This window comes from Harpia harpyja, chromosome 18 (assembly GCF_026419915.1).
Source record: "Harpia harpyja isolate bHarHar1 chromosome 18, bHarHar1 primary haplotype, whole genome shotgun sequence".
Classification (NCBI taxonomy): domain Eukaryota; kingdom Metazoa; phylum Chordata; class Aves; order Accipitriformes; family Accipitridae; genus Harpia; species Harpia harpyja.
This window is the reverse complement of record NC_068957.1, coordinates 17,197,470-17,219,192: the sequence shown is the minus strand read 5'-3', so window position 1 is coordinate 17,219,192 and position 21,723 is coordinate 17,197,470. Positions and strand designations below refer to the sequence as shown.

At 46.1% G+C, this 21,723-nt stretch overlaps 1 protein-coding gene across 1 annotated transcript in view; it reads left to right on the top strand.

The window, feature by feature from the left end:
• The window catches only part of GPC4 (glypican 4), a 71,413-nt gene extending 50,153 nt beyond the window's left edge, over positions 1-21,260 (top strand). Inside the window, exons 4-9 of the mRNA XM_052813638.1 lie at positions 7,822-7,987; positions 13,749-13,879; positions 14,083-14,229; positions 14,627-14,763; positions 16,950-17,125; positions 18,128-21,260. Coding sequence (XP_052669598.1) covers positions 7,822-7,987; positions 13,749-13,879; positions 14,083-14,229; positions 14,627-14,763; positions 16,950-17,125; positions 18,128-18,336 — 966 coding nt within the window. The 3' untranslated portion in view covers positions 18,337-21,260. The remainder of the gene's footprint in view (positions 1-7,821; positions 7,988-13,748; positions 13,880-14,082; positions 14,230-14,626; positions 14,764-16,949; positions 17,126-18,127) is intronic.
• The last annotated feature ends 463 nt before the right edge of the window (positions 21,261-21,723 follow it).

Below are 21,723 nucleotides of genomic sequence, written 5' to 3'. Positions count from 1 at the left end.
AGAATGCTAGAAAATAACTTTTAATTTGGCATTGGGTGGATCAGAAGCCATGTGCTGCTGCCCAAACACACAACAGAGAGAAAGCTGTATGGTTTTGAGAGAAAGCACAGACTTTTTTCAAACTGTGTCTAAAAACCACAATTTTGATGCTCAAGTCTTCACCCCTCAAATTCCCTCCTTCGGACCCCAAAAGTACAAAATTCTCCAGATCTGTCCGGAACAGCAGATCTGAGAAGAAAACCCGGGATGCTGGTTTTTGCCTGCTAGATGTATCCTGCCTCTGAGGTGGGCTGCGCAGGGCTGGGGGCCTCCAGCGCTTCCCTCTGTCGTCTGCTGACGCCTGGTGCTTTCTCTCTGACCTCCCTGCCCTCGCCTTCGGGAGACGGAAATCTGCCCATCCCCTAATCGCTCGCTTGCTACTTAGCCCTTGACAAGCACTAAAATCAGCCGGGTTAAATTGCTGCCAGCAGTGACATTTCCTGCCCCAGCCAGGGGTGGAAAAAAGGAGCAAATACAAGCCAGAGCCCAGAGTGACCAAAACGAGCGAGAACCTACAACTGGGCAGTTCTCAAGCTGCAGAGATGTTCCTTTAATTAGTTACGTGCAATTAAACCTGCAGCCCGGTTTGAGGGTCACGACACCTTTGAGGGCAAAGTGCTATGGGGCTTGTTGAGTGCAGGTCAGCGACAGGTATGGGATGGAGGTCCCCGTTGTGGGGGGAGAAGGTGAGGTCAAGGACTGAGCCCCCTGATAGCGTTTCGTAGGGTCGGGAGGAGCCTGCTTGACCCAGGGGCTGGGAGGGGAGGTCTGGCTGGAGGTCAGCACTGGAGCGGCGTGAAGGACAAAGCATGCAGCCATGCGACGTCGAATCCCTGCGTTGGTGTCACTGTCTCTCCACAGAGCTGCAGATGGGGACGTGCGGATGGGACCTCCTGCAGTTGCAGTGGTGGTGAGAGTTTTCTGCGGCCCCCGAGGAGATTTATGCTGATGAACTGTTGTTTTGGGGTTCTTTTACCACTTCTTCCTCTTGCCCTTGTGTTCGATTGTTTGAGGAACTGCCGAGAGCTCTGGAGGCTCCCAGACCACCTTCCCGACAAGCATTTGCGTGCTGAAAGCCACATGAGGTGCGGTTGCCACCAAAGCAGCTGGGCTGCTGGAAAGGGGCTTCCAGCCTGTCCTTGGGAACCCTGTCTGCTTTTTGTCCAGCACAGGCAGCAGCTTCAGTTGCATGCAAGAAATGGTGTTTAAGTTGGAAGCACGGATACGAGCCGTATGAAACAATGCACAGCTTTGTATGTATTCCTCATACACCTACCTCATCACCTGCCATCCTCAAGAGACATGAAAAGCTGAGTGAAATCTGCTGGACATGTTCGCGGTGGGTAGAGGAGGCTCAGCTTCCTTGGTATCAGCATTTCTTCCCTAATGAAGTGTGATGATAGCAGCCAAGGAGGGAATTTTCTTCAAACTCTTTATGGAAGAGAATTGCAGAGGGGGCAGGTGATTGCTTTCCCACAGCTGCTCCAAAGCTGGAGCAAGAGCCTGGTGGCTTTTTAAGCCCCTTTCCTCTGAGCTGCCTCATCTCTAATGAGGCATCCTTTGAGCACAAGGTGATATGCTGAACCTGCATAAACCAGCCTACTGCTGGCCTGGGTGAGCTCCCTTACCTCCAGCTGCATCTCTTGAACCGTGGCTACTGCCCTTACCAGCATGGATGCTGAATGTGGACCAGACATTAGCTTAGGAGAATCGGTGATTAAAATAATAAAACACTGAATGAATAAGAATTAAGGCCTGTATCATCAAAAATACTAGGGCACCGAGCTCCTATTTCAGTAAATGTTGTGTCCCTCGTAATTACCATTTGAGGATCTAAAAGTTTAGTCAGAGAACAAAGGTCCAATCTCCCTTTGTGCGGTCTTTGCCCTTGGTTTGACTTAAGGGGAAGGTGACCTGAGGACCTGAATCCTTCTTCAGAAAGAAGTTCATGTTCCTATATCCAGCGAAGCTGGGCAGCCTTTGGGCAAGAGCAAACCCTCCCAGGGAAGTGACAGAAATGAAATGTGTTGCTTGCATGCACTGAGAGGAGACGGGGGGCAGGTGCTGCTGCTTCATGGGCAACCCACAACCAGCCAGAAGAGCCAAGGAGCCCTTTTAGTGTTGCAGAGGGACCTCTCAAGAAGCAGTGCTGTCCAGGCAGCAAGTCGCAAGCCTTGGGGCTAGACCGAGGGGCTGCCGTGCACAAGGACGTTGCCCTCCATGTGCCAAGGGCAAACATCAATGTAGAAAACAATACCAAGCACTTCTCCACATCAAAGATGACCCTGAGAAGACCTGCCAAGAATGTGGCTGCATCTGCCTCAGCTCCAGCCATCTGAGGGTCTGCACTAGGCATAGCCTTCAAAGCATGCTCGAGCAGCAATCGTCGCGGATTTAACGGGCTGAGAGCGCGCGTGGATGTGGCTGTGGGTTTGGAGCTGATGGCACCGTGCAGGAGCGTTTCAGTCCACCGGGTTTTTTTTTCTTTCTTTCTTTGCCTCCTCCTACACTGTGGTTCTGCTGCTAATTTTGAAAACAATGTGAGGGGTAACTAAAGGAAGTTTTTGGGTGTAGCTGCCAAGATAAATATTCTCACTGTTTTGCTCATTAAAGCAAACAGAACGTTCCTAATTATCTGCTGTGTCTCTGGGTCAGGGAGAGGCAGGTGCTTTGGAGAACAAGCTTTGTTTGAAAGGTGCACTGGTCCTGAGGACACCGAGAGCAGGAGATGCTGACCCTGGCGTTGCTCTATAAGCATTTGGTGGAAGAGGTGTCCGCTTGGCAGCCTGAGGTCCCATCTGCCCCGTGTGGGCTGGGGGTGCCGGTGGGGAAGACAAGCACACGATAAAGCATGAGGTAAAGCTGCAGCAGACATCGCCATGGGTAGCGAATACTGGCGAGGCACAGAGCCGTGCAGTTCCTAAATATCACTCCTAAATGTGCTCCCTTGTGCAAGACCTCAGAGGCCCAAATCTGTGGTTGAACCAAATGCTTTCTAAATTATTCATGTGCTAACACCGGGCCAGCAAAATCGGCTAAATGCGTAGTTAATTCCAAAACAGTTTCTTTGGAATATTTGGGGTGGGGAAGCAAACCAAGAGCCACCCGAGTGATCTTCTGCTTCACAGTGAGCTGAATGTCTGGACTGGCATGTGCCAAGATAATGGTCTTGCACAACACTGAGGGAAGGAAAAAATGATGCAAGTAAGGTTGTGTTGGTCTCAAAAATCTATGACAGTTGTCTAAATTGGCTGCTCACCTGGAGCATCCCACAGTCCTTCAGTCCGCTTTGCAGTTAGTTTTTGAAGTCATGAAATCATCTTTCCATATCACTGGGAAGTTACTCCTTCAGTCTTCCTTATCCAGTATTGCCCTGATTCAGGTTTGGTTTTTTTGTTTTTGTTTTTATTTTTTGCAAAGAAAACATTTTTATGTTTTCTCTTGGCTGTGCTGCTGGCATGGCAACGCTGTTTTGTGCAAGCTTGGAAAATAAGAAAGCCTGAGTTATCAGTGTTATTATAAATAGTTATTAAAGCTGACAGGGTTTTAAGTGTTGTTATTAACATTCTTAATGTTAACTTGAGGGTAGAGTGAGGGAATAAAATGTGGCTCTGGCTGTCTGGCAGCTGGTGGGAGCTCCCCGCAGGACCATCCATGGTTGGAGCTCTGTCGTCCTTCCTCAGCTATTCCTTGCCTTGGAAGGGAAGGGGAAAAAGGAACCAGTTGCTTCTCTGAACTTTATCTGCTTGCACAGATTGGTTTATCCTGAGTTTTAGCGGCTTTGTGGTAGGCTGTTAACAAGGCATTTCACTTGATAGGTGTAGACTTTAATGGTGAAGTTCCTACTAGATGCATGCATCCAGATGCAATTGCCAAGGAGTTGGAAAAGGCTAAGGACATAAGGCAAACCGTTTCCCTTATGTGAGGCTCTGAAATGGGATGGGTGTGACAAGGTACCAATAAAACCCAGATTTTATTATACTAAGAGCATGTCATTTTTACAAGAACATGATTGTACCTTCACTGGTCAATGTAAGTTGGGGGGGTTATCTTAAATATGATACGAAACGTTTGAATTAAGCCCAGAATTGTTTGTTTTTCACTTAATTTTTGTGGCTTGTGTGCAAATCTGTATTTTTAAGGAGCAAGTTCGATACGAATGTGAAGTTTGGTGCCAAAACACATCTGTTAGCAGCGTTTAATCTTCACGTTTGACAAAGCGTATAGATATGGACAAATTGTAATTTACATGATGAAACCACAGGGTGATGGATTGCTGCAGTGGCATGGAATGCCACAGAAAGGAAATAAATTTCACGAGATAAAAGGGAGGGGTTGGAGTACGTTTACTTCTCTTAGAAGCTTTTACAGCATATGTGCACTACAGCTTACTACTACCTGGGCTCACATCTACCAGAGTAAATCCTCTTCAGCAAATAAAGCTTTCTTTGGGACTCTGCTTTATTAGAAAGGAGATTATTTGGTTTTGAGGGTCATTCTAGAGTAGAGTTTGAATGAACTTGAGTTGCTTTCCAAGATAAACACAATCCCAGAACAAAGCATATCTGGGTTTACTGTTACATACAATGGTGTTTTAAGAGCTTGCACCTGGCATGGCAGAGCGAACATTAAAAGCTTGTGAAGAATTGCCAGTGCAACATATGGCACATCCCACTGACAGATCCAGAGCTGGTCTGGACTGGGTACGGGCCCCTTGCCAGGGGTTAAGGCTCTCGTTGCAGCGATACGCAGCAGTTAAGCATTTATCACTGTTGTAATGAGGTGTAATTGCTCATAATCTCCCATGAAACTCTCTTAGAGGCGATCTCTGCTTGTGCCTTCCTGTTGCTTTCTGACACCATCAAATGGCAGATTTGGACTGATGAATTTCCCCTTTGTCTTCCTCTTCACCTGCAACTGTATTGCAAACTAACAGCTTCCCTGTGGGTTATGTCCATCAGTAGTTAGGGCTTGGTTTGGCAGTCGCTGCGGGCTGGGGTTTGTCTTTTCATCGCCCCTTTTGCCATCACCCTCTTCTCAGCTCTGTGTAGGGCTGAGAAAGCTGCAAACCTATGTGGAGAAGGAAGCAAAATGCTGTTTGCTTTTAAAATCATCCTGCGTCTTTGTTCAAAGGACCTAATCTAAGTGACCATCCCATGTCGTCTGCTGTGGAACGCGGGAAAGCGGCTTCAGTTTCCCCTGCATCTGCTGGGATTCATAAAGATCAGCCCCTATGAAATATCAAAGCGGGGGGATGCTGCGGGATTGCAGCCGCTCGGCGCTCCTGGGGCCAGCCGGGAACCTAAGATGGGAAGGTGCCTCCTGGGTCACTGCTGTGCGGGTGATTTTTTTTGCAACACAGTCATGCAATCCCTTTTATAAACCTGCAGTTTTCCATGATAGGGTTGGGGAAGTCTCCTGCTCCTCATCCCGCTTCAGCTCTAGCACCTGGCTGGTGCTATCAACGTTTTCCTAGTTTTCTTCCCAAGGAGGATGCAGAGCACTTCATTGAGGGCCAGCAGTGCTAGGACAGCCAGGATCTGCTGATAAGCCTCAGGACTAGGTGTGGAGTTCCTGGCACCTACCACCGAGTGGCAAAGGAAGGGATTTGTATCAGAGAAACAACTAAACTACTAAACTGGGGCATCCTTCAGAGCTCTGTCTCTGGGTGCGAGATGTTATTTAGTTCCTTCTTCCCCCGCCACAACTTTTTTGTTACACAAGGACTACACCATCTGGATGGCAGATGATACCTTTACATTTGTCTGTTTTCCGTTTTCCAACTATAAATCATCTGATTTAGCTGGTTTCTGTTGCTTGAGCTCTTCCCAGTGTTTGAACTAGCTCTGCTTTAAAGCCATGCTGCCCCAATAGGGAGCTTTCTGCTGGGGCTGCTGCTCCTGCTGTGCCTTCCAAATATATATATATATAAAATGTATGTATATACGCTCTGAAGCGTCTGAATCGGATTCCCTCACCACCGCAAACAGCTTTCTACATTGAGTCTCCTTTTGCTCAGCCAAACAGGCTCTTCGTGGACAAAAGAGGGGTAAAGACGACAAAAGAGGGCTAAAGTGATGTCTGAATGAACATTGCTGGCCAGCCAAAATCCAGCACTGAGCACCATCAACTGCAGAAAATTGTCCTGTCTTTCTAACAGGTTTCCTTGCCTACTGAACAGAAACTGTGGTCTTTCTGGAGTTGTAGAAACACAACGGATTTTTATCTCTCATATCTTTTTGTAAGAAAAGAGGGTGTAAAAATCTGCTGATGTTATTAGCAAAGCCAGCCTCATTATGTAGTGGGATTTTTTATTTCTGGTGTGTTTTTACTGAAATCTGTTGCCTCCTAGTTTCATGTGCTGCCAACTAGTTTTTGCACCAGAAGATGATGTTCAGTTTCTCCACAGCCCTCGTGCTGAGATGGGCTTCGCAATAGTAAGGTCCTCAGCGTACGTGTGGTACCAGGTCTTCCTTGTGTACGTTCATCTCCATTCAGTCCTGTCATCTTCAGTCGGTTTCCAGACCTCCAACAGATGAGACGTGGAGGCCATCCACAGCTCCAGTCCTTTGTACTGAATGACTTCTCTCTTCCTCGGGGCTGTGCGTGTGTCTCCTCCTTCAGCACGGTCTTGGATCATAACTTATTCAGAGCGCTCTCCATAAACGCCTTACAAGAAGTCTCAAGTGTATTGCTTAAAACACCAGAGACCGCTTCTATTTTGTCAGTGTATCTCTGATCGCATCTTAAATTTTCCATTTTCATGTGTGGCTAATTAACACTTAAACTTGCTCTTGAGGGAGCTTCTCTGTTCAGTGCTTTAGATGGACCCACTGCGTGGTCGGCACTAGTACATGGTGCTGGAGCTCCTGCTCCCCAGACCGGCTGGGTGGAAATGGTTTCAATGAATGTTTTGAAGCTGGGCCAGAGGGTGAATCAAACATGAATGACCATGAGTCACTTTGGAAAACAGGCCTGTTGAGGGCTCAGGGGGTGACGTGCCTGCTGTAGATAGCTCCGCTTGCACGTCCAGCAGTTGCACGTTGGATTCGAGGGTCCTCGCGGCTTGTCCTCAGCTGCGAGGCTGTAGCCGCCACCTCTTTCGGGTGGGGGGGAACGGCGTTATTTAGCGTGATGAGTGCTGAGTGTAAATGAAGCCGGGTATCTGTCATGTAAATGCTGTGTTGCAGGAGTTGAATGTAAGATAAAGGAGCCGGTCTCTCTGCCAGAGAGCCCTGCTGGGCGATTGTCCGGGAAGAGCCGTGCTGTGGAGGAGGAGGGCACGCTCCTGGCAGATTTGGTGTGGTAGCGGCAGGCATCCCATCTCAGCTGCTTTTTCCCAAGAAATCCTGGCATCATCATCTTCAGTGTGTGTTTGCGGTGGGGCTTGGGTGGTGCAACCTTGCATTAAGCCTTTTGGCTTGGTTGCCTTCCCTGAGTTCGAGTGCTGCGTGTCCCCTCGGGGTGCCTATCCTTGCAGCCCGGGGAGGGGTTCCACAGTGCACAAGGTGTATGGCAGTGCAGCTAATGTTTTGTGGAGAAGGGGACTGTCCGTGCCCCCCGGAGCGGCAGGTACACCCAAGGAGGTGAGCCAGACCCCTTCATCTGCTCCCTAGATCCCTGGACCACGTAAGCGGGGAGCTCTGACCGGACGACGGTGGCTGACCCCATTGCATCTCCTCTGCACAGCTCGGTTCCCACCCACCCTGGGGTAAATGTGTGGGGTTTTTTTAGCGACCGAGGGCTAATTTTCTTCTCCTTTCCCCTTTCTCTCTTTTAAAGGTGAACCCCACGCCTCAGGGTACACGAGCGCTGCTGAAAATGATGTACTGCCCATACTGCCGAGGTCTGGTATCAGTGAAGCCCTGTTACAACTACTGCTTTAACGTCATGAGAGGCTGCTTGGCCAACCAAGGGGACTTGGATGCTGAGTGGAATATCTTTATGGGTAAGGCAATATGGGTTAAAACAGCATGTGAGTATATACTGATACTGTGTCCCTCACCTGAATGGCTTTTGTGAGCAGCTATGCTGAGCTATAGCAGGTTTTTTAGGTGTCTGTGGTGGGTATCTTTTCCTTCCACACCTCTGTATACAGCACACTTTTTGCTGTTCACATTAATTTCTAAATAAATGAGACTTCTGTTGTGCCAGTGACCTCTGTTGCAGCAAGCTTTAGGAGGATGGAGCTGCCATGTGCTTGTAGTCTTGTAGTGTCTCTTCTTGCTGGACCAAGCACGTGTGCAAGCTGTTTTTTCTGTACTACTCCTTATAGATTGTTGTCATCATACAGCTGTCCTTCCTGAAGCTAGTTCTCTTGCTCAGCAGCCTGGGAGTCTCCCTGCCAGCCACAGTGAGCTTTGGGAAAAGCTGTAGGCTTTACATTAAAAAATTGAATGGGACATGTGTCTGAATCTGTTTTTAAACAGCTCATTTGGCGCTTGGCCGCCATCCTTTTGAAATGTTGATAGGCCTTACATGACACTGTGCGAGTGCCTTTGCCATCCTCTTCCTCCTGTTTATTATTTCTCTTCCATGCTTATAAAACAGTATTATTCCATACATGAAACTTAGACTGAAATGTTAAATTCTACCTTGGGTTAAGGCTCAGCAGAATTGGCGATGCATCACGTTTTGGGGGCACAGGCAATAGATAATGTTAAATGTTTTCATTTGTGCTCCTTTTCCAGGAGGCTTGATTTATCTGTGAACGAGCATCCTTTGGGAGCAGTCGCTTCACTCCAGTTAATGTGTGATGAAGTGCACATGTAAAGTATCTGCCGCTACTGACAAGGCTGCGGTACTCTTCCCATCCCACTTGTGGAAAAAAAAGACTGTTAGATAGAAAAGATTTCCCTTTCATTAAGGTGTGAGATGAAAAAGGAGAAATTGCTGATAATTGGCATTTCAGGCTAGAGTTAAATCTTAGAACTTGTTTTCCTGTGTTTTGTGCACTGGCTTTTCACTTCGCTGCCCGTGCCAACTGGATGTGTGCAGCGTATTATTTTCAGAAGGCGTTTTTTTGCCTGTGTATTCCATATAGGGAGTTAAATGTGATACTAAATTGTGTTTCCAAGTCATTCTCTGGGAGGCTGACACCACCCCCCACCCCCCCATTCCTCCCAGCCGTCTTTCTCATGAGAATATTAAGTATTTCAGCTACAATTGTTGCCGAAATAGCTCAAAGCCAGGAGACTTGCAAACATCTAGTCCAAGTAGAAAAGAGGAATCCCATGAAAGGGAAGGGCATAATGCCAGAAAACAGACAAAAGCACAAGCAGCTAATTGCTGTAGGTGGTATGCAGCTAAAGACGAACCTCGGGGGAAGCCAGCGAGCCCCGTCACATGAGACTGATCAGGGACTGCATACAATAATTAAGATTATTAAACAAGACAAAATAAATAAATGCGATTCCAGGTTGGAAGCAAAGCTTTCTTCTTGCAGTGCTTCATCCCCAAGGGGCTTCTTGCCCACTCATTACTTAAGTATGGTATTAAGCTTCATTACATTTATTGGCAGTATTTGCTTGGTTCTTGCACTCTGGGTTGATTGTTGCAGTGGAGTATGGATACTGAAAACTTAAGCTGTGCTTTCTTTAGACAGTTTAATAACTGAACAGGTGCTGGTTATGTTCCAGATTTTGGTTTGTATCTCAATTTGCCACTTGAGGCAAATTAAATGAAATAGATCTGATATTTGGGGCAGGGCATATGTCACAAGTGTCCCGTGTGTTTAAAGGTTTAAATAAATAAATAAATAAGCAAAAAAACCCCAAATCCCCCCCCAAACCACCCCACAACAAAAAAACCCAACCCACCTGCATGGGCTCGATGCTATTTTGCATCGCGCATTTAAGTACTTGGTTATGGCAGCGATTTATTACTTGTCAAAAACAGATTTTGAACCTAGCGAAATAATTTAAAGATAGTTAAATGGGAGAACTTCCAACAAATGCTGCAAGTATATATGAATTTGGGTCCACGTCTGTATAAAATATGCATGCACATGTGTTAGTGGGTCTATATGTAAATCACTTATTTAAAGCTTTTCCAAACTGGGAGGTAAAGTTTGTAGGTTTTTTTGAGACGAGAAGACTTTAGACTTTACTTCTGCAAAGTACCATTTTAAAGTTGCAGCATATGAAATACCGACCAAATTGTACTCTTTTCTCCCATTTAACTATCTTTAAATTATTTCGCCCTCTATTCCTGATGCAATTGTACACCAATTAGACAGGGGTATACTTTGTTTCAAACAGGCTATTGGGGGAGCTGGAGCTTTCCTGAATGAACAGTGTTAATCTCCAGTGCCTTTTCATGATCTTCCCCCCCCGCCCCCCCAAAGGTTTACTCTGCTCAAAGATGTCAAATTCAGGCTCCATATACATATCTGGAGGACTACTTTGTGTGCAAAGAATTTTTTTCCCCTTAAAAAAAAAAAAGGGGTTGTTAATGAATGGTCAAGGTCTTCCCCCTCCTTCCCTCCCCTTTTAAATCAGATCTCGGGGTTAAGACTGAAAACTGCCTTTTGTTCTTCAAGTCAGACAGTGAGGCTGAAGATGTGGGTTTCTGATTATTGGTGGCACAATGCGAAAGAATTGCTTTCCTTCATGAGAGCGAGGTGCTTTGTCGCCAAGGATTGTCTCAATGCCAGTAGCAAGGACAAATGTATGCAGGAGGAAAAGGGTCTTTAAGGGATGGTGCTATATGGTGTGGGTTGTTTGGTTCCCCCCCCCCCCCCCAATCCACTTCTATCTCCACATCACAGGGAGGAGAGACAGTCTTTGTCATGCTGTGTGTTTGTAATAAATGTCTGGGGTACATTTTTCACTCTGTCAGACTTTTTTTTGTGAAGCAGATCCAAGCCACCTCACCATAGCTTATAATACCAATTATTTTGCACCACAGCTGGGGCAAAAGAATTGATATTTATAATCAACTTCTCTCTCCCAATAATGGAAAATCTTTTTGGGAGATGAGTTGCACCAAAGCTTCATTTCTGGTGTTAATGCGGCGTGCCTCCCCCCTCGACGTGCAGTGGTGCTAGCGTTATCTTGAACCCCAGCCAACTTTATTAATGTCAGACGTGGCTGCCGGAGGGAATCGCTGCTCGCCACGACTGCTGGTGGGGACACCAGCCAGCTCCTGGTGGGAGGTAAAGGTTTGCAGGATGCCCCCAAAATCAAAACTGTGGATGAGGTGGAGGCTCCCCCCCGCCCCTTTCAAGGAAAGTTTATTTCATTTAGCGCTCCTTGCTAGTATCATTCCCAGCTCCTGAAGAGCTCCAGTTGAATATATTCTCCAAGGGCAATTATTACTTTCCTTATCTTTTCTCGCCAGCTTTGGCAGCTCTGCTGGAGGCCGAATGCATTTTCTCTATCGGCAGTCAAAGCGGAGGCTGCATTCCTGGGCTGTGATACATGTAACGCCATGGCACCCCCGCTAACAAAGGACCCAATTCGCTCTACATTCCCATGGTCTTGTGGATGGCCTGCCCGGCTCAAAGTTTACAAAGACGCCAAACAGCCAGAAGAATTGGGGTTTATGTTTCCTTTCAGTCTTTCACAAACACTTTATTGATCTGCGGCCTTTCCTGGCCACTCAGAGAATTAAGTAGTTACAAAATGGAATGATTTTTCTTTTTCTTTAAAAAAAAACCCCTATGCATTTTGTGTGTTTTATTATCTGTCTATTCATAATATTTTTATTTGAAATAAGCGGCTTCCTGCAAACTGCGCCGGGATGTTCTTTATGCGCGTGAAAAACCCCAAAAGCTTTGACAATGATGAACACATTTAAGTTGTGCTCCACTTGTTTACAAAAGTCTCCATTTGGTAGCACATCAAAAGCATTTTTCTCCCCTCTGGCACAATGGTATATTCATGCTAGCAGTCATTACTCAGAGATTTGAAGCATCACTTTATTGGAGCCCACCACAATACAGTCTAAGACTCTTTGTTTCATTTGTTATTACCTTTTTTTTTTTTTTTTCCCCCAAATGTATTTAGTTCAGACCTGTTTGTAGTCCCTGACAGCTAAATTCCAGCCATGCCCTGCAACAGCTCTGTCGTTGGTGCTGGTGGTGTGTGCCTGCGGGGCGAGGGGTTTTCCTGGGGGCTCCAGCTCCTCCCGGGGTTCACTCCTTAAACACCGGCACCTTGGCGGAGCTGCATCAGTCCTGGCTGATGTGGTTTTTGGGATGGGTTGATCAACTGATAGAACTTTAACTAACACCCAGCAAATCTTAGGAATATTGAGTTGTCTTTAAAAAGTGGATTTGCAGGCTAGGAAGGCATCTGCAGTTCATGGAGAGGGTTTGCTGTTGGATTTATTATTACTAATTTAAATACACAAGTAGCTTAATTGTATATTTGTCATCAGTTTGTGGGGGGTTTTTTAAGCGTAGTTTAACATGACTCGGGCGCTAAGGCAGAGCTATTACTAAACTGTTCAGTATGTGGAATATCTTTATAGGGCTTTAACAGGTAGCCAGAGCCCACAGAATTTTTCTGCTTGTTGAAGGTACCTTCTGTGCTTAGGAAAGGAGGATGAATGTCACGAGAAACACTTTTCAAGAGAAATTAATAGACTGACTGTGAAACGCCCATTTCTCCTTAATGGAAGGGAACAGGCGTATCCTTGGGAGTGGGGAGGAGCTCCTGGGGAGAGGGTTTCCTTGGGGCTGGAGGGGCCGCTGTGCCCTGGCCTCCCACGTCTTGAGGCTAGGAAGAATTGAAGCATTAAATGCAACTGGAAAATGATGAGTTTGTGGCAGAGCATCGTGAAGTGACGCAGGAGGGGAGACCAGCAACCGGGGTGCTTTGGGATTGAGGGACCGCAGTGAAAACTTAACATTAAATAAAGGTTGCAATGGGTGAGAGGAGACGAGCGCTTAGCACCAGGCATGTACCTGGAGGCGCCTTCTAGGGGAGAACCAGAGAGAGGGCTTAAACGCAATGCAGGGTGAAAGCCTTAATGCCAATAATAATTTCTCAGAGGAAGTAGTGGATGTTCAGTAGCTGCTATGTTTAATGATGTAGTTGATGAGGACTTGCATGTTGGCACAGGAGGAATGACCTGGTGTTGGCTGAGGGACTTTTCCATCTCCCCTTGTGTAGAGATGTGCCAAAGATATCATTAGTGCACAGCGTTTACTCTGGTCTCATGCAGTCTCCCTCGTCCAAATTATCCATGTAATGCCAGAAGGTGCAGTCCCTTGGCTTCTCCAGGCACGGCAAAGCCCGTAGCTTTCCGTAAGGGAGAGATGGTAGCGATGATCATTTTGGGCCCTTTTGCATCGATGTCTTACATTCAGGACCAGCACGAGGAAGCCAGTGGCTTTGAAAGCAGTCTTGAAAAACAAATGACACAAGGCAGCCTTTAATAAATGAGCATGGAGAGGAGGGTGTTAGTAATGCTTGTTCTAATGGGAGGAGGTGATTACAGGCTGCTGGTTGGCAGGCTGCGATGGCTCTCCCTCGTTTAATGTGGCTTTTGATGTATATGAGCCTGTGGTTTGGTGCTGGCAGCCTATAAGTGCCTGGTGAAGTTGTAGACTCTGGGAACGGAGCAAAATGTTTCCTGGAGATGTGTGCTGGTCAGAGGCGACGTTGCAGTGGTTAATGTCTGCATGCTCAATCTGTTACCCTTGTTATCTGTTATTCTTGAAGCTCCTCCATTAAAAGCCTTCGTTTCTCTCTTTGTGTTAGATTCGATGCTGCTGGTAGCAGAGAGGCTGGAGGGTCCCTTCAACATCGAGTCAGTCATGGACCCCATTGATGTGAAAATTTCCGATGCGATCATGAACATGCAGGAGAACAGCATGCAGGTGTCTCAGAAGGTAAGTGGGCCAGGATGACACTTGGGCTTTATTTATGTAATGTGTTTTATTTCCTTGTTCTCATCAGTATGTTTTTCCTTTGATGCGCTTTCAAGTATATATAAAACTGATGTATTACTGTGGGCAGGGGCGGGGTTGGAGCCTGGAGAAGGGAGGCTCTTGTGACCTCCCATGTCATAAAACCCTTTCCTTCTCTTGCGTAGGTTTTCCAGGGATGCGGCCAGCCAAAAACACTTGCCCAGGGCCGGACCGCTCGCTCCGTCTCCGAAAGCGGTTTCAGCACTCGTTTCAGACCCTACAACCCGGAGGAGCGGCCGACTACAGCTGCCGGCACGAGCTTGGACCGACTGGTGAGTGCCTGGTCCTGCCGGTGCCGCGCAGGCGCTTTGCACCCGTGTACCGCAGAGTATAATTTTCCATTTGTAATTTATAGGGTTTCTTAATATTCCTTGGCTGTCTTAAACTCTCTGAGGGGTGTAATCTGCCCATGGCTCTAGACGTGAATTACCTCAATGCTTCTATGTCAGAAAAGTGCCTGTTTTAAAGGCTTGGCTTATGAGTAATATGTGTTTGAGGAGCGGTGTTTAATTTTGTATTAAAAAAGTAAATCAACCATCAAAACACTCAGCCTGAAGATCTGGTCTATACACGTCTGTTGTGATAAAAAATACCTTTCCAGCTTCGCTTTTAATGAGCGTTTGGTATTCTGGATTATGTCCTGTGTTTCTTTTTTCTTTTATTTAATAGGTTACTGATGTGAAAGAAAAGCTGAAGCAAGCCAAAAAATTTTGGTCATCTCTCCCTGGCAACATTTGCAACGATGAAAAGATGTCTGTAGGCACTGTCAATGAGAACGAGTGCTGGAACGGGAGTGCCAAGAGCAGGTTTGGCGATGCTGCCGCCCACTGTTAACTCTCTCCCTCTCGCCCCAGCCTTTCCCGGCGTGCCAGCCCTCTTCTCCTACAGGAGTGACCCTGGCTCCCCAAAGCCAGGCTGCTGCCGTTACCCCTGTTTTTTTGTAGATGGGAGAGCTTGAATGCAAAGCTAAAGGGTTGTCCAAGCTCTACATGGTGGTTTGTTTTAAAGGAGGGAACCGAGCCTAGATACCCAGATACGGCATCTCTCCTTGGACTTAAACCTCTTACTGGTTGCTCATGGGTTCGGGGAGCTGATTTGTACAAAATCCTGTATCACGGCCACAGAGCAGGGATGCTTATGTTGTCTGACAGCGCTGTTGCCCCAGTGCCCCCAGTTGGTGTTTCTACCAGGAGCTATTGCTGCGTTCCTTGGGGCAGGGGAAATGGAGGTTGGTGAAAGGTCCTCTTCTCTGCTGCTGAGGTCAGTGGCACGAGGGGACTGGTGGTTTTCATGCACGCTTTTTATGGGAAAATAGTTTCAAAACTTTTTTTTTTCTTTTTTTTTTCTTGTAAGGAAGAAATTACCAACACATGAATAAGCCAAAGGTTTTCTGTCATATGGTTTCTGTAACGGTTTAGCTTTTATTTTGGAAATAGAAGTTTCCTTTTTTTCTGTTTGCTTACTGAGGAAATAAGCAAAATCCAAGATGTTCCATTAAAAAAAAAAATAGTTGTCCAGGGTTGTCCAGCAGTTTTTCTAAGTAATAGCAGTTTTTGCCCTTGATATTTTTGGGGCACAGGACTGAGCCATGTCACATAAATTTTGCACTGTTTTGTGTGTGCCTGAAACTCTGCCTTGCTTGGCCAGGGCAATGGTTTGGGTCTCCGCGACAAGAAATGGCTCTACCCTCCTGAGGTCTTGTTTATCAGCAGCTTGTACAGGACTTTTCACAGCAGATTTCCCCAGTGCGCACAAGGGCCGGCACCAGTAAGGAGGGGAGATGGAGACTTGGCAGCCCTGGGCAAGGAGACAGAGGGGAGGCTGGACATCCTGTGTGGGTTGTGCAAGATATTTTGCTTTGCTGTTACTATTTTCTCTGTGGCTCCAATAAGCTAAAAGTTCAGTAGTCTTCTACACTTTGGTCTCTCTCTGACTTCTTTGAAACATATAATATCGATCACAAATAATGACAAAAACAACAACAATAATAATGATAAACCCTCCCATATACAGGACAGGGTTTGAGCATGCCCCTCAGATGTATGCTTATATCTCACTGCCTGGTCTCCAGGATCAGTAGATTGTACTAAAGGCTTTTTTCTCTCTCGTGATACTGATGTTGGTATCATATCTAAGAAGTGTTTTCTTCTGTTAAACAGCGATTTTTCTTGCAAGTAAGGTAATTGGAGGAGGGGAAAAAGTATCATATCCCTGCTCTGTAAGATGATACTCCAAATACCTGTTTCAGGAGACGTATTCTTGTGGGTTTTGTTGCTCAGTCTCTCTTTTAAACCAAGAGGCTATACGTGTGTTCAGACCTGAGTGCACACACCACCTCAGGCTGAGCAGCTTGGCTCTTCTCTGCTTCAGTGCATGGGGTTACGTTATCTCATCTTCAACATCACAGATGTTTCTCCTGCTGGGGTTATTAGGGAAATTGCATCTCATGTCTGCTTGGTGAGAAGTACACATTTAATACCCCAGCTTGATGGTTAAGGTGCATTATGCAAAGCCAGAATGACACTCTTGCCTCCAACAGTTACTATAGGTTTCTGTGGGATAACTATGGCCCCAAAGGTTGTTTTCCCAAAAGTATCGTCTAACTGGGCATCAAGGCACCTCAGCAGCTTGTTTTGCTCTGTTGCCTGCAGCGAGCTGATTTATGCTGTTGTAAGCCATTATTACTATAAACCCCAGATCTTCCCTCTCTTTTCAAGTTGGGGAGAAAATTGTCTTTCCCCTGCCTTTGTGGCACAGGGTATATGAAAACAGTGTTTAATTCCACAGGCTGCTCAGGTTGCAGGGAGGGGAGATGGGGTAAGAAGCCAGAGAAGGGCTCCGTGGGGGTTAGCATGTGGGAAAATCGCGTTGGGCTCAGAATATCACCCAGGCTGGAAATGGGTGGCATCGCCGAGTTCCCAAGCTGTCACCCTTTGGTGTGGGATCCCGCCGAGCTGCAGCTCTGGTACCAGCAGGAACGGTTTCTTTTCAGGTATGACTTTGCGGTGACTGGAAACGGCTTAGCAAGTCAAGTGAATAACCCGGAGGTAGAAGTTGATATTACCAAGCCAGACATGGTGATCCGCCGGCAAATCATGGCTCTGCGGGTGATGACCAACAAGCTGAAGAATGCGTACAGTGGGAATGATGTCGACTTCATTGATATAAGTATGTTTGCTGCTATTTGCCTTTTGCTCTTTCTTTTTCCCTTTTTAATTGGATTTCATGCTAACACAGAGGTAGCTGGTTAAGCTTCAGCTGTGGGTAAGCGTGTTAGTAAAGTGGGTGGGAACCGGCATCTCTGACAGGCTGTGCGAGGAGGGTTGTTCTCATAGAACGGTTTGGGTTGGAAGGGACCTTTACGGGTCGTCTAGTCCAACCTCCCTGCAATGAGCAGGGACATCTTCAGCTAGATCAGGTTGCTTGGAGCCCTGTCCAACCTGGCGTTGAATGTTTCCAGGGGTGGGGCATCTACAACCTCCCTAGGCAGCCTGTTCCAGTGTTTCTCCACCCTCATCGTAAAAAATTTCTTCTTTATATCTAGTCTGAATCTACCCTCTTTTAGTTTAAAACCATTACCCCTTGTCCTATCGCTACTAGCCGTACAAAAGTGTCCATCCCCATCTTTTTTATAAAAGCCCCCTTTAAGTATTGAAAGGCTGCAATAAGGTCTGCCTGGAGCCTTCTCTTCTCCAGACTGAACAACCCCAACTCTCTCAGCCTGTCCTCATAGGAGAGGTGTTCCATCCCTCTGATCATTTTTGTGGCCTTCCTCTGGACCTGCTCCAACAGGTCCATGTTTCCTGTGCTGAGGACTCCAGAGCTGAAGGCAGTACTCCAGGCGGGATCTCATGAGAGCAGAGCAGAGGGGCGGAATCACCTCCCTCGACCTGCTGGCCATGCTTCTTTTTAGGCAGCCCAGGATCCAGTTGGCTTTCTGGGCTGCAAGCGCACGTTGCCGGCTCATGTCCAGCTTTCATCCACCAGCACAGATGGGTGTGACGAGCGGCACGCAGAAGTCGCATTAACCAGAGGACCAACGCTTACGTCTCATAAATGTCAAAACCTCCACACACTTGCTTTTTTTCTCTGCCCCCCGCTGCCTTCTGCAAGCGAAGCCTCGCGCTGCAGACGGCAGAGGAGGACAGCACGTGTGTTTGTCTCCCGCAGGTGAGGAGAGCAGCGGGGAGGAGAGCGGCAGCGGCTGTGAGCTCCAGCAGTGCTCCCCGGAGTTCGAGTTCAATGCCACCGAAGTCACTGGGAACTCCAACAAGAGCGATAAGAACGTGAACACTTCTGCTGCTACCAGGAGCGGTTTATCACAAGCAGCCTTGCTCCTTAGCATTTTGTTCTTGGCCATGCAAAGACAATGGAGATAATTGTGCAGCGTAGGGGGGGAAAAAAAGACTTTGATAATAAAAGTTAGAAGGCACCTGCTTTCACTTTTATACCATCTAGGGACTTTGCTTTTTAAGTTAATGGACAACAGTGTACAGTTTTTACTATGTTGCCACTGGTTTTAAGATACTGATTATTTTTTCTTCCCTTGCTATTCTGGGAATAACAGGAACGGGGACTACCAGTCTGTCCCGTTCACCAAGAGTCCATGTTAGAGGTGGATAACAAAAATGTATATACAAGCCTGTAGTTAGCTCTGCATTTGTGTCTTTATCACTTTTTTTCTTTTTTTTTTTTTTTTTTATTTTACCATATTTCTTACGAAAACAAAAAAACCCTAGGGTATTCTCTTGGCCTGTAACAAGTATGTGTTTCTGAAATGAGAAATATCTGTACAGAAGCAGGTTTTATTTATCATGTTATCTTATGGGGAGAAAAATAATTGCCCAACAAGGAGAAAACATGTTTCATGTAGTTAACTTCCCATTTATCCACGTTATGTTAGTTGCCTTATCTGGAAAGAAGTGGAAGTAATTTGTCTTTATTATGTGGTAAAACAGAAGGTGAAGGCAGAGCTGGTCAGTGTGCCAAGTGCCCCGTTTGCATAGGGTGTTAATGCCAGGAGCAGGTTGTACTTTCTTTACGGGAGGTTTGGTTAAATTGGAAGAGACTACAGAGAATTCCAGTTCTGCAGACGCTAAGAAGAGTTGTCGTTTGTTCCCCAGGATCCTTGCAATTAGCTGTAACTCCTGTAGGTCAGTTCCCGACATGCATCCCCCGTGGGAATAAGGCATTAAACTTGTTCGGTTGGAAGCAACTTGTCGTCTCGCAGATCCAAATGCCAACATGTGTCTTGTCTGCAAATTTGTTAGATGAACGCTGGATTAATTTTTAAATTGTTTTTGTTTTGTTTTTAAGGAATACTTTGTGGGAGGGGAGGCAGGGGGGTGTTGGGTTTGTTTTTGCAAGAGTTTTGTTTCCTCTCCGGTGGGCAGCAAAAGGGAAGGAGCAGGCGGGCAGCACCCCGCGGCACTGTTGCAGGCAGATCGGAGTAGGAGCAGGCAGGAGCTGGCAGGGCTGAAGCCGCCTCCTTTTCGGTGTATTTGGTCTCCAGGGAGCCGATGCCCAGCGACTGTAGCTTTTCGGCATTACCTGAGACACCCTCGTCTCTCTCTACCTGTGCTTTTGCAGTTGGAACAGTGTTGTGGTGAACGGCAACTCTTTAATAAAAGAAATGTATATTTTTAAGAAAAGAGATGAAATAATTTTTAAAAGAGTTTAGGGAAAACAAAGTCTTTGGAAAGACTCAAAATTATTCTGCACGTCTCCTCTTGCTTTAGGTAGCCTTTAGGTCTGGCTGGACACCAGGATCCGGCCAGGAGAGCAATCCAGAGAGAGGGTCTGCTCTATTCCACCCTTGTGTTGCAAGGATAATTTTCTATTTTTATATTGAAGCATTAATTACTTGTTAGCTCAGGGTCAGCGTTATATTCAACTTTATTTTCACACCAAATTTCTGCAAAGCTATAAAGACGGAGTATTCTTGGCTGGTATAAACAATCTGGAGGCTTAATTTTACTAGAAGTAGCCAGTTATTTATTAAAACATGATGTTAGTAGAGTTACGGATATTCTGGCTAGATTATTTTTCTTTAGAAAATAAATCATGGAACCATAAAATTGAAAAAGTTATAAATTTATGTGTGGGAAAAAATGGATTGTAAATAGCTAAGTTGCCTTGCGAGGAATTGGAAAATGTGCTGATACTTAGAAACTACCTCAGTTCTGAGGAATTTCCTTTCTAGCTTTGAGTGCTATTACATTTACTTGGTAGAAGTGAATCTGGTCTCCAATATGTAGCTGAAAGAGTTATCCCTATAGACCTTGTTAGATTGTTTTTAATTTAGAGGGTTGAACTACATCCAGCTGTTTTCTTTCAGCTAAGTTCCCTAACAAAGAGAATTTCTGAATTAAATATTGCTGATGGCTTCCATGACTTTTCCTGATTTGTTTGGTTTCATGGCATTTTCTGATTGCCCTTTAATTATTTAAATGGTTCTAGCCATTTGAATTTTAATCCCGAAATAAACAAACCTTAGATGCACTACCATTGTAAATATATCGCAGTAAGTTCTGACTGGATAACCCTTCTGGCTTATACCCAGCTGGCAGGCCGGCAAAGTTAAATGAAGAAAAAAAAAAAAAAACTTCTTCAGAGCTCAGAGAATGGTGGAACAAAAGCCCTTGTGTTCAGAGGGGCTGACTTCTCCAACGTCTCCCTTCTTGGCATAAGTGTTCATATGTAAGAAAGTTGCTTGTAAATTCTGCTGCTTTCGAGCATTTCTGCTCAGAAGAAAGGTTTCTGAATTTGTATTTATCGTTTTACAACTAACTGCTTACTAATTATTATTCCTTAGTTTGGTACAAGCCACCAATGCAAAGACCTGCCGTGAGTTTTAAGCGTGTCCGGTTGACTTTGTTAATAGCACAATGATCTCCGCTATATAAAGGACAGATTTGTCACCTGGGGCTACAGGAAACAAGAGTAAACATCAATGTAGGATGATCAAAAGTTGTGTTCCTGCTTTTATTTTGTGTTTGTGTGTGAAATCGGCTCTCTGACATGAGATTGTAAACTAAACCAGATGGGTAGGGACGACGCATGCTGCTGACTTCGAGGAAGGCATGTGCTCCCTTCCTTCAAGTATTTCTTTTTCTTCGCATAACCATTGCCATTACGAGCATGATTTAAAGAAAAATTTCCATACATAGAATTAATAGTTAAAATTAATGGAAATGGTAATGAGCTTCAAATGCAGAATGAACCAGAAAGGTGGTGTACTTCACAGCGTGTGAGGTGCTGTCTCCCAAAGAGTTGGAATAAAAAAATACAGCCCTTGAAATGACCTGCTTTAACAGCTCTGTGCCTCTCCTGAAACACGTACAGCTCCATGCTGCGACAGCCTCGCGGGCGACATGCGCGTACAGGCTGCTCTGGGTTCCTCCAGTGGCGCAGCCTCCGCATTTACCCTTCTGGTAGCAACGACGGGGGAAAAGGGGAGCACAAAACGGGGCTCGTGTAATCAGAGTCTCTCGTTCTGTGCTGTGATGGGTGGTGTGGCCCGAAGTTGGGACGAATGACCAGGGCAGCAAGAGAAGTCCTCCCGCACCCCCGGGGCAGGGTCCTGCTCCTGCCCTCCGCCTGAGCCAACCTGGCTACTGTCCTCACGGGCAAGTTGGTGTATTAATTCTGGAGGGTGTGACCTCTCAGTACGTTGGTCATTTCTTAGACCTGATGGTGCTGAAGTTTCCGTCACCATCCTCTCATTGCTTTAGCTGGATGTAAGACTTGCTGGACCAGGCAAGACC